At 34.2% G+C, this 13,190-nt stretch overlaps 1 protein-coding gene across 1 annotated transcript in view; it reads right to left on the bottom strand.

Moving 5' to 3' along the window:
* Positions 1-8,322: 8,322 nt before the first annotated feature.
* The window catches only part of cngb1a (cyclic nucleotide gated channel subunit beta 1a), a 38,318-nt gene continuing 33,450 nt past the window's right edge, over positions 8,323-13,190 (bottom strand). Inside the window, exons 24-26 of the mRNA XM_054627240.1 lie at positions 9,636-9,825; positions 8,693-8,877; positions 8,323-8,359 (exon numbers count right to left, since the gene is read on the bottom strand). Coding sequence (XP_054483215.1) covers positions 8,323-8,359; positions 8,693-8,877; positions 9,636-9,825 — 412 coding nt within the window. The remainder of the gene's footprint in view (positions 8,360-8,692; positions 8,878-9,635; positions 9,826-13,190) is intronic.

Raw genomic sequence — 13,190 nt, 5'->3', positions numbered from 1 at the left:
CACATCCTCTGTCCTTAGACCCTCACATCCTCTGTCTTTAGACCCTCACATCCTCTGTCCTTAGACCCTCACATCCTCTGTCCTTAGACCCTCACATCCTCTGTCCTTACACCCTCACATCCTTAGACCCTTCTATCAGGATGGACAGAAGTCAATAGATGTCATGTGTACAGAATGAAATGATTCATATAATAAGAGTGACTATAGTAGAATTAAAATAATGATATACAGAATAATAATAGTAATGTGACTAATAATAATAATCGAAGTAGCAGTGGGTGTCAGCCGGGTCACGGCTGATCCAGTCCTAACTATAGACCTGAACCAGCCCTAACTATAAACCTGAACCAGTCCTAACTATAGACCTGAACCAGTCCTAACTATAGACCTGAACCAACTATAGACCCCAGTCCTAACTATAAACCTGACCTCCTAACTATAGACCTGAACCAGCCCTAACTATAGACCTGAACCAGTCCTAACTATAAACCTGAACCAGCCCTAACTATAGACCTGAACCAGTCCTAACTATAGACCTGAACCAGTCCTAACTATAAACCTGAGACCAGTCCTACCAGTCCTAACTATAGACCTGAACCAGTCCTAACTATAAACCTGAACCAGTCCTAACTATAGACCTGAACCAGCCCTAACTATAGACCTGAACCAGTCCTAACTATAGACCTGAACCAGTCCTAACTATAGACCTGAACCAGTCCTAACTATAGACCTGAACCAGTCCTAACTATAGACCTGAACCAGTCCTAACTATAAACCTGAACCAGTCCTAACTATAGACCTGAACCAGCCCTAACTATAGATCTGAACTAGCACTAACTATAACCCTGAACCAGCCCTAACTATAAACCTGAGCCTGGAGAGGTTTAAGAGATGTATTAGAGCAGCCTGATAATAAGGAGTTACAGTAATCTAGTCTAGAGGTAACAAATGCATGAACTAGTTTTTCTGCATCGCTTTGAGACAGGATTCGAAATGTTACGTAAATGAAAAAAGGCGGTCCTTGAAATTAGCTTTATATAGGAGGTAAATCACGGATCCTGATCAACGATAACTCTGAGGTTCTTAACGGTAGTGCAGGATGCCAGAGCAATGCCATCTAGAGAACCTATATCGTTAGATAATTGATCTCTAGTAGAATAACTTCAGTTTGTTGGAGTTTAACATCAGGAAGTTACAGGTCATCCAGGTTTTTATGTCCTTAAGACTGTTGAAGTTTAGAGAACTGGTTGGTTTCGTCTGGCTTAATCGATAGATATAACTGGGTATCATCTGCATAACAATGAAAGCTTGAGTGTTTTCTGATAATATTCCCTAAAGGAAGCATAAATAAGGTGAATAAAATTGGTCCAAGAACAGACCCTTGTGGAACTCCATGACTGACTTTGGTTTTCATCGAGGTTTCATTGTTTACATATACAAACTGAGATCGGTCTGATAAATACGACTTAAACCAGCTGAGTGCGGTTCCTTTAATGCCTATTAGATGCTCCAGTCTCTGTCATGAGATCTGATGGTAAATGGTGTTGAACGTAGCAACAATACAATACAAGTACAGACAAGTCCTTTGTCTGATGACATCAGAAGGTCATTGGTAATTTTCACCAGTGCCGTCTCTGTGCTGATTCACTCTAAATCCTGACTGAAAATCCTCAAATAAACTATTGTTATGCAGAAAGTCACACAGCTGATTAGAGAGGAAGGGAAGGTTAGATATAGTCTATAGTTAGATATAGGTCTATAGTTAGATATAGGTCTATAGTTAGATATAGGTCTAAGGTTAGATATAGGTCTAAGGTTAGATATAGGTCTATAGTTAGATATAGGTCTATAGTTAGATATAGTCTATAGTTAGATATAGGTCTATAGTTAGATATAGGTCTATAGTTAGATATAGGTCTATAGTTAGATATAGTCTATAGTTAGATATAGGTCTATAGTTAGATATAGGTCTAAGGTTAGATATAGGTCTATAGTTAGATATAGGTCTATAGATATAGATATTAGATATAGTCTATAGTTAGATATAGGTCTATAGTTAGATATAGGTCTATAGTTAGATATAGGTCTATAGTTAGATATAGGTCTATAGTTAGATATAGTCTATAGTTAGATATAGGTCTATAGTTAGATATAGTCTATAGTTAGATATAGTCTATAGTTAGATATAGTCTATAGTTAGATATAGTCTATAGTTAGATATAGGTCTAAGGTTAGATATAGGTCTATAGTTAGATATAGGTCTATAGTTAGATATAGGTCTATAGTTAGATATAGTCTATAGTTAGATATAGTGTATAGTTAGATATAGTCTATAGTTAGATATAGGACTAAGGTTAGATATAGGTCTATAGTTAGATATAGGTCTATAGTTAGATATAGGTCTAAGGTTAGATATAGGTCTATAGTTAGATATAGGTCTATAGTTAGATATAGTCTATAGTTAGATATAGGTCTATAGTTAGATATAGTCTATAGTTAGATATAGTCTATAGTTAGATATAGGTCTATAGTTAGATATAGGTCTATAGTTAGATTAGATTATAGGTCTATAGTTAGATATAGGTCTAAGGTTAGATATAGGTCTATAGTTAGATATAGTCTATAGTTAGATATAGTGTATAGTTAGATATAGTCTATAGTTAGATATAGGACTAAGGTTAGATATAGGTCTATAGTTAGATATAGGTCTATAGTTAGATATAGGTCTAAGGTTAGATATAGGTCTATAGTTAGATATAGGTCTATAGTTAGATATAGTCTATAGTTAGATATATAGTTAGATATAGTCCAAGGTTAGATATAGGTCTATAGTTAGATATAGTCTATAGTTAGATATAGGTCTATAGTTAGATATAGTCTATAGTTAGATATAGGTCTATAGTTAGATATAGTCTATAGTTAGATATAGTCTATAGTTAGATATAGGTCTATAGTTAGATATAGTCTATAGTTAGATATAGTCTATAGTTAGATATAGGTCTATAGTTAGATATAGTCTATAGTTAGATATAAGTCTAAGGTTAGATATAGGTCTATAGTTAGATATAGTCTATAGTTAGATATAGTCTATAGTTAGATATAGGTCTATAGTTAGATATAGTCTATAGTTAGATATAAGTCTAAGGTTAGATATAGGTCTATAGTTAGATATAGTCTATAGTTAGATATAGGTCTAAGGTTAGATATAGTCTATAGTTAGATATAGGTCTAAGGTTAGATATAGGTCTATAGTTAGATATAGGTCTATAGTTAGATATAGTCTATAGTTAGATATATAGGTCCAAGGTTAGATATAGTCTATAGTTAGATATAGGTCTATAGTTAGATATAGGTCTATAGTTAGATATAGGTCTATAGTTAGATATAGGTCTATAGTTAGATATAGGTCTATAGTTAGATATAGGTCTATAGTTAGATATAGGTCTATAGTTAGATATAGGTCTATAGTTAGATATAGGTCTATAGTTAGATATAGGTCTATAGTTAGATATAGGTCTAAGGTTAGATATAGGTCTATAGTTAGATATAGTCTATAGTTAGATATAGGTCTATAGTTAGATATAGGTCTAAGGTTAGATATAGGTCTATAGTTAGATATAGGTCTAAGGTTAGATATAGGTCTATAGTTAGATATAGTCTATAGTTAGATATAGTCTATAGTTAGATATAGTCTATAGTTAGATATAGGACTAAGGTTAGATATAGGTCTATAGTTAGATATAGGTCTATAGTTAGATATAGGTCTAGATAGTTAGATATAGGTCTATAGTTAGATATAGGTCTATAGTTAGATATAGTCTATAGTTAGATATAGTCTATAGTTAGATATAGTCTATAGTTAGATATAGTCTATAGTTAGATATAGGTCTATAGTTAGATATAGGTCTATAGTTAGATATAGGTCTATAGTTAGATATAGGTCTATAGTTAGATATAGGTCTATAGTTAGATATAGGTCTATAGTTAGATATAGGTCTATAGTTAGATATATAGGTCTATAGTTAGATATAGGTCTATAGTTAGATATAGTCTATAGTTAGATATAGGTCTATAGTTAGATATAGTCTATAGTTAGATATAGTCTATAGTTAGATATAGTCTATAGTTAGATATAGGTCTATAGTTAGATATAGGTCTATAGTTAGATATAGGTCTATAGTTAGATATAGTCTATAGTTAGATATAGGTCTATAGTTAGATATAGGTCTATAGTTAGATATAGGTCTATAGTTAGATATAGTCTATAGTTAGATATAGTCTATAGTTAGATATAGTCTATAGTTAGATATAGGTCTATAGTTAGATATAGGTCTATAGTTAGATATAGTCTATAGTTAGATATAGGTCTATAGTTAGATATAGGTCTATAGTTAGATATAGGTCTATAGTTAGATATAGGTCTATAGTTAGATATAGTTAGATATAGGTCTATAGTTAGATATAGGTCTATAGTTAGATATAGGTCTATAGTTAGATATAGTCTATAGTTAGATATAGGTCTATTAGATTAGATATAGTCTATAGTTAGATATAGTCTATAGTTAGATATAGGTCTATAGTTAGATATAGTCTATAGTTAGATATAGTCTATAGTTAGATATAGGTCTATAGTTAGATATAGTCTATAGTTAGATATAGTCTATAGTTAGATATAGTCTATAGTTAGATATAGGTCTATAGTTAGATATAGGTCTATAGTTAGATATAGGTCTATAGTTAGATATAGTCTATAGTTAGATATAGGTCTAAGGTTAGATATAGTCTATAGTTAGATATAGTCTATAGTTAGATATAGTCTATAGTTAGATATAGGTCTAAGGTTAGATATAGTCTATAGTTAGATATAGGTCTAAGGTTAGATATAGTCTATAGTTAGATATAGGTCTATAGTTAGATATAGGTCTATAGTTAGATATAGGTCTATAGTTAGATATAGTCTATAGTTAGATATAGGTCTATAGTTAGATATAGGTCTATAGTTAGATATAGGTCTATAGTTAGATATAGGTTAGATATAGGTTAGATATAGGTCTATAGTTAGATATAGGTCTATAGTTAGATATAGTCTATAGTTAGATATAGGTCTATAGTTAGATATAGTCTATAGTTAGATATAGGTCTATAGTTAGATATAGGTCTATAGTTAGATATAGGTCTATAGTTAGATATAGGTCTATAGTTAGATATAGGTTAGATATAGTCTATAGTTAGATATAGTCTATATTAGATATAGATATAGGTTAGATATAGGTCTATAGTTAGATATAGGTCTATAGTTAGATATAGGTCTATAGTTAGATATAGTCTATAGTTAGATATAGTTAGATATAGTTAGATATAGGTCTATAGTTAGATATAGGTCTATAGTTAGATATAGTCTATAGTTAGATATAGGTCTATAGTTAGATATAGGTCTATAGTTAGATATAGGTCTATAGTTAGATATAGGTCTATAGTTAGATATAGGTCTATAGTTAGATATAGTCTATAGTTAGATATAGGTCTATAGTTAGATATAGTCTATAGTTAGATATAGGTCTATAGTTAGATATAGGTCTATAGTTAGATATAGTCTATAGTTAGATATAGTCTATAGTTAGATATAGGTCTATAGTTAGATATAGTCTATAGTTAGATATAGTCTATAGTTAGATATAGGTCTATAGTTAGATATAGGTCTATAGTTAGATATAGTCTATAGTTAGATATAGGTCTATAGTTAGATATAGGTCTATAGTTAGATATAGTCTATAGTTAGATATAGTCTATAGTTAGATATAGGTCTATAGTTAGATATAGGTCTATAGTTAGATATAGTCTATAGTTAGATATAGGTCTATAGTTAGATATAGGTCTATAGTTAGATATAGGTCTATAGTTAGATATAGGTCTATAGTTAGATATAGGTCTATAGTTAGATATAGTCTATAGTTAGATATAGTCTATAGTTAGATATAGGTCTATAGTAGATTAGATATAGATATAGTCTATAGTTAGATATAGTCTATAGTTAGATATAGTCTATAGTTAGATATAGTCTATAGTTAGATATAGGTCTATAGTTAGATATAGGTCTATAGTTAGATATAGTCTATAGTTAGATATAGTCTATAGTTAGATATAGGTCTATAGTTAGATATAGTCTATAGTTAGATATAGTCTATAGTTAGATATAGGTCTATAGTTAGATATAGTCTATAGTTAGATATAGGTCTATAGTTAGATATAGTCTAGTTAGATATAGTCTATAGTTAGATATAGTCTATAGTTAGATATAGTCTATAGTTAGATATAGTCTATAGTTAGATATAGGTCTATAGTTAGATATAGGTCTATAGTTAGATATAGTCTATAGTTAGATATAGTCTATAGTTAGATATAGGTCTATAGTTAGATATAGTCTATAGTTAGATATAGTCTATAGTTAGATATAGTCTATAGTTAGATATAGTCTATAGTTAGATATAGGTCTATAGTTAGATATAGGTCTATAGTTAGATATAGTCTATAGTTAGATATAGGTCTATAGTTAGATATAGGTCTATAGTTAGATATAGTCTAGATATAGTCTATAGTTAGATATAGGTCTATAGTTAGATATAGGTCTATAGTTAGATATAGTCTATAGTTAGATAGTCTATAGTTAGATATAGGTCTATAGTTAGATATAGTCTATAGTTAGATATAGTCTATAGTTAGATATAGTCTATAGTTAGATATAGGTCTATAGTTAGATATAGTCTATAGTTAGATATAGGTCTATAGTTAGATATAGGTCTATAGTTAGATATAGGTCTATAGTTAGATATAGTCTATAGTTAGATATAGTCTATAGTTAGATATAGTCTATAGTTAGATATAGTCTATAGTTAGATATAGTCTATAGTTAGATATAGGTCTATAGTTAGATATAGGTCTATAGTTAGATATAGTCTATAGTTAGATATAGTCTATAGTTAGATATAGGTCTATAGTTAGATATAGGTCTATAGTTAGATACAGTGTATAGTTAGATATAGGTCTATAGTTAGATATAGGTCTATAGTTAGATATAGTCTATAGTTAGATATAGGTCTATAGTTAGATATAGGTCTATAGTTAGATATAGGTCTATAGTTAGATATAGTCTATAGTTAGATATAGTCTATAGTTAGATATAGGTCTATAGTTAGATATAGTCTATAGTTAGATATAGTCTATAGTTAGATATAGGTCTATAGTTAGCCAACACCTCTGGATCAAGAGTAGGTTTCTTAAGAAGAGGTTTAATTACAGCTAGTCTGAAGGCCTGTGGTACATGGCCCGTTAGTAAAGACAGATTGATCATATCAAAGATCAATTCTGTCCAGCTGTCATTGTGTTTCTCTGGATCTGAAGCTCTGTTTGGTCTGAAGGTTCTGCAGGTGAAGATGAAACTATCCCTCTAACACTGAGCCTTAAATAAAGCCGGCAGAGACTGGAGGTCTGCATTGATCCGCTCACACTGATGATCCTCAATGACCTGGAAACAGACAGGAGGATCAATAACAGTGATCAGAGCTCCGTCTGTGTTTCAGCGGTCAATAGTGGAAACAGAAAAACACACAAAACACAAACACACACACAAAGTGGCACGTGCATTCATTTTTGACCACCAACAGACCTTCATCATCATCATCATCATCATCATCATCACCATCACCATCATCTGAGCTTTATTAACTTAAATTAACTTTATTCACTTGGTTAACTTGTCAAATTAACTCCAGAAAATCTTTTTTATGAATCTGTCTCTTTATTATCTATCTGAGTCATTTACAGTCTGATTATTAATCTTGATAATCCATATTAATATTAACAGACATTAATTCAGGTTATTTCACATTAACATTAGGAGACGTTTATAAAATGATGAATTTACAAACCTTATTATAAAATTCATAAAAACACATAAAACAACAGCATCTTAATAAAGTTTGACTGATCTGTTCAGTTTATTACGTTACATGATAATCAGTACAGTTACACAACCATCAATAATAACTATGTTAACAGTTTGGTTATTGATCAGTAAACATTGATTGAAGAGGTTTAACCTGTGATTAGTTCAGCTGATGTTCCAGCAGTACTAACTCTAAAGTTAACTCCAGCTCGTTCTACGCTGCTTTTATTGTGAAATAAAAGACCTTTAGTTCGTCCTCACAGTCCAGGAGCTCTAACTGTCAACATACTATTTAAATATTTGATGTTGAATCATCACATCATGTTTAATTACAGAGATAAAACTGGCTTCTCATTTCACTAAATTATGTATTTGTTTTCTTAATTCCCTTTTTCCTGCATCTTTCCTTCAGCTCCTGTGGGATGAATACAAACGTGAGGTAGAAGAAGAAGAAGAAGAAGAAGAAGAAGAAGAAGAAGAAGAAGAAGAAGAAGAAGAAGAAGAAGAAGAAGAAGAAGAAGAAGAAGAAGAAGAAGAAGAAGAAGAAGAAGATGCAAGCAATTGAAACAAGGAGACAAATAAAAAGCTAAGGAGAACCACCAACAGAAGGAGAAACTTCAGAACGTCAGACGGTAATTTTCTCCTCAGACAAAAGGTCAGGGACCAGAATGCACTGGGGTTTGTTGCCTCTCCACATGAAACCCTCATCTCTTCTCTGAGGTTGCTGAAATGCATTCTGGGTACTACTTCTCTCCGGGCGTCACCTCCACGCTGAGCAGCTCCTCTCCTCGCTGTCGTGGCGTCATCCTGATGATCAGCGAGCTGTCGGCGCTCTCCGACACGGCGTCGTCGTCGTCACGGACCGCGGAGAGAGGAACCGGAGAGCGGCGGTGCATCGGAGAGGGAGGGGGGGCTGGAGAGAGGGAGGGAGGAGCCTGAAAGAGGGAGGGAGGTAAACATGACGAGACGAAAGGAGTGTCTGTGCTTCCTTCCTTCCTTCCTTCCTTCCCTTCTGTTTGCTGATCAGCTCATAAGGGACTCTGATGGTTTTCATAATATTTTCTCAGAGTTCATTTAAATGTGTGTTTTTTATTAAAAATCTTCACCTGGAACAATAAATGTTTGGTTTTAGAATGAATTAAAAAAGCGTCTCTGTAACTTTCTGACTTCATATTTAACAGAAGTTCTCTTTTCAGCTGCATCATTAGTCCAGAAGATCTAAAGACAGATGATGCATTCATGGACAGAGAGACAGCTGCAACCAGCTGACAGCCACACACCAATCACAGCCCACTCTCACCAAAGGCATCCATTTAAATATGACTCCCTTCTCACTGATCCTCGCTACACCAACGCTGTTACAGACCATACTGCTAACAAAGCTTTGCCTCCTCCACCCCTGCCTCCACCCTTTTTAGTCCAGAGTGAATCTTGCATAACAAATGGTTGAAATGGAGTTTGAAGTCTCACCTTGGGCTCATGTCTATATACCGGGGTTCTATCCATGGAGCATTTTAAGAGCAGAGCTCCAGCGCTAAGTATAACTGTATTTCAATTGTTGCAATAAATGCATCAAATCTATGACGTGAGTGTTCCTGACTGAATTTATAAAATGTATACAATGAAACAGAAAAACGTCCATGTTTGTCTCTTTTTCCTGAAGCTTCACTCAGGGACTCTACTGGTGTCTCACCTCTGCTGGGCCCTCAGATGGTTGGTAGGTTTTCCTCAGTTTGGTGAAGGTTCCCTCTATTCCCACCTGCTGTGACACCTTCAGGGCCGCCTTGAACATTTCAGGTGTGTCTGGTCTCGGTGGAATAACCTGCATCGCCTCTTTAGCTCCGGCTTTCTCTTCTGGCTTCTCGTCCTTCGTCAACATCGTCCTGAAAAACACAGAGACACAACAAGGACGGTCTGAACAGAACTACAGCGGTGCTGGTTCTGACTCTAAACAGTCCCTCATTCAAACCACAGAGGACTCGTTCCAACAGAAACCAGACCACAGTCCCTCATTCAAACCACAGAGGACTCGTACCAACACACACAGCAGCTCCAGCTCATCCATCCAGTCTGCTGCTGCACCATGATCTGACTGGCAGCAGGAAGACAGAGGATCAGTCCACTGATCTGCACCTCCAAGTAGAGCAGATTACAGACCGATTCTAATCCTGTCCAGGATGACAGATCAGAGGGCAGGAAAAGGATGGTGGAGACTGATGTGACGGAGACGACGGAGGGTTTAAACCTAATATTTGATGAATGAATCCAGAGAGCGACACCCGGTTGATCTCTGATTTTAAACATCCGGTCACAGACATTGTTTATATGACTTTTGATGGAAAGTACATGAACGCAAGTACTGTTCTTAAATACAAGATTAATTATCGCTTAATAATTCAGATTAATAATTCAGATTAGTAATACAATTATGATTTCAGGAGCAGACCATTCCTCAACAGAGCCACTTCCTTCTTTCCTATATTTCCTTTCATGTATTCTCTCTTATTCAGCCCCCATGATGCTTTGGTATTTATCTACTGAGGAGGCGGTACCCAACCAGTCAGCCAGAACTGGACCGTTGATCTACTGAAGGGTCAGAACTGAACCAGTCAGATCTTAACTGAACCTGAACTTGAGCACAGTGACTCACGTGTCTGTAACAGACATGTTAAATATACAGTGGGTACGGAAAGTATTCAGACCCCTTTACATTTTTCACTCTTTGTTTCATTGCAGCCATTTGCTAAAATTGAAAAAGTTCATTTTTTTTCGCATTAATGTACACTCAGCAGCCCATCTGGACAGAAAAAAACAGAAATGTAGAAATTTTTGTAAATTTATTAAAAAAGAAAAACTGAAATATCACATGGTCATAAGTATTCAGACCCTTTGCTGTGACACTCATATTTAACTCACATGCTGTCCATTTCTTCTGATCCTCCTTGAGATGGTTCTACTCCTTCATTGGAGTCCAGCTGTGTTTAATTAAACTGATTGGACTTGATTAGGAAAGGCACACACCTGTCTATATAAGACCTTACAGCTCACAGTGCATGTCAGAACAAATGAGAATCATGAGGTCGAAGGAACTGCCCAAGGAGCTCAGAGACAGAATTGTGGCAAGGCACAGATCTGGCCAAGGTTACAAAATAATTTCTGCAGCACTCAAGGTTCCTAAGAGCACAGTGGCCTCCATAATCCTTAAATGGAAGAAGTATGGGATGACCAGAACTCTTCCTAGACCTGGCCGTCCAGCCAAACTGAGCAATCGTGGGAGAAGAGCCTTGGTGAGAGAGGTAAAGAAGAACCCAAAGATCACTGTGGCTGAGCTCCAGAGATGCAGTAGGGAGATGGGAGAAAGTTCCACAAAGTCAACTATCACTGCAGCCCTCCACCAGTCGGGGCTTTATGGCAGAGTGGCCCGACGGAAGCCTCTCCTCAGTGCAAGACATATGAAAGCCCGCATAGAGTTTGCCAAAAAACACATGGAGGACTCCCAAACTATGAGAAATAAGATTCTCTGGTCTGATGAGACCAAGATTGAACTTTTGGCGTTAATTCTAAGCGGTATGTGTGGAGAAAACCAGGCACTGCTCATCACCTGCCCAATACAATCCCAACAGTGAAACATGGTGGTGGCAGCATCATGCTATGGGGGTGTTTTTCAGCTGCAGGGACAGGACGACTGGTTGCAATTGAAGGAAAGATGAATGCGGCCAAGTACAGAGATATCCTGGAAGAAAACCTCCTCCAGAGTGCTCAGGACCTCAGACTGGGCCGAAGGTTCACCTTCCAACAAGACAATGACCCGAAGCACACAGCTAAAATAACAAAGGAGTGGCTTCGGAACAAGTCTGTGACCATTCTTGACTGGCCCAGCCAGAGCCCTGACCTAAACCCAATTGAGCATCTCTGGAGAGACCTGAAAATGGCTGTCCACCAACGTTCACCATCCAACCTGACAGAACTGGAGAGGATCTGCAAGGAAGAATGGCAGAGGATCCCCAAATCCAGGTGTGAGAAACTTGTTGCATCATTCCCAAGAAGACTCATGGCTGTACTAGCTCAAAAGGGTGCTTCTACTCAATACTGAGCAAAGGGTCTGAATACTTTTTTAATAAATTTGCAAAAATTTCTACATTTCTGTTTTTTTCTGTCAAGATGGGTTGCTGAGTGTACATTAATGCGAAGAAAAATGAACTTTTTCGATTTTAGCAAATGGCTGCAATGAAACAAAGGGTGAAAAATTTAAAGGGGTCTGAATACTTTCCGTACCCACTGTACTTCATGTGTCTGTAACAGACATGTTAAATATACTTCATGTGTCTGTAACAGACATGTTAAATATACTTCATGTGTCTGTAACAGACATGTTAAATATACTTCATGTGTCTGTAACAGACATGTTAAATATACTTCATGTGTCTGTAACAGACATGTTAAATATACTTCAGAGCCTCACGTTAACGATGCATCCAATCAGATTAAGAGTCTGGTCCAGGACTCTAACTAACATTCATACACTGATGGGGGGGGCTGATGGATCAGCCAGCGGAGCAGTTTGGGGTTAAGTGTCTCGGACACATCGACATGGACTATCGGAGCCGGGGATCGAACGGCTGATCCTCTGATTGGAAAACGACCCTGCTCTACCACCGAGCCACAGTGGCCCAACATGACTGTTATATATATATATATAATATTAATCAAATATAATATATCATATAATCATGATATAATATTAATCATATATAATATAATATATGATATAATGATATAATATTAATCATATATAATATAATATATGATATAATTATGATATCTATAATATTAATCATATATAATATAATATATGATATACTTATGATATCTATAATATTAATCATATATAATATAATATATGATATAATGATATAATATTAATCATATATAATATAATATATGATATAATTATGATATCTATAATATTAATCATATATAATATAATATATGATATAATGATATAATATTAATCATATATAATATAATATATGATATAATTATGATATCTATAATATTAATCATATATAATATAATATATAATATATCATATAATCATGATATATTAATCATATATAATATAATATATCATATACTTATATATATAAATCATATATAATATAATATATCATATAATTATGATATATATGATATTAATCATATATAATATAATATGTCATATAATTATGATATATATAATATTAATCAT

The sequence above is a fragment of the Anoplopoma fimbria genome, unplaced genomic scaffold, assembly GCF_027596085.1.
Source record: "Anoplopoma fimbria isolate UVic2021 breed Golden Eagle Sablefish unplaced genomic scaffold, Afim_UVic_2022 Un_contig_8051_pilon_pilon, whole genome shotgun sequence".
NCBI classification, from domain to species: domain Eukaryota; kingdom Metazoa; phylum Chordata; class Actinopteri; order Perciformes; family Anoplopomatidae; genus Anoplopoma; species Anoplopoma fimbria.
Note: the sequence above shows the minus strand (reverse complement) of the source record. Positions and strands in the feature narration are given on the sequence as shown.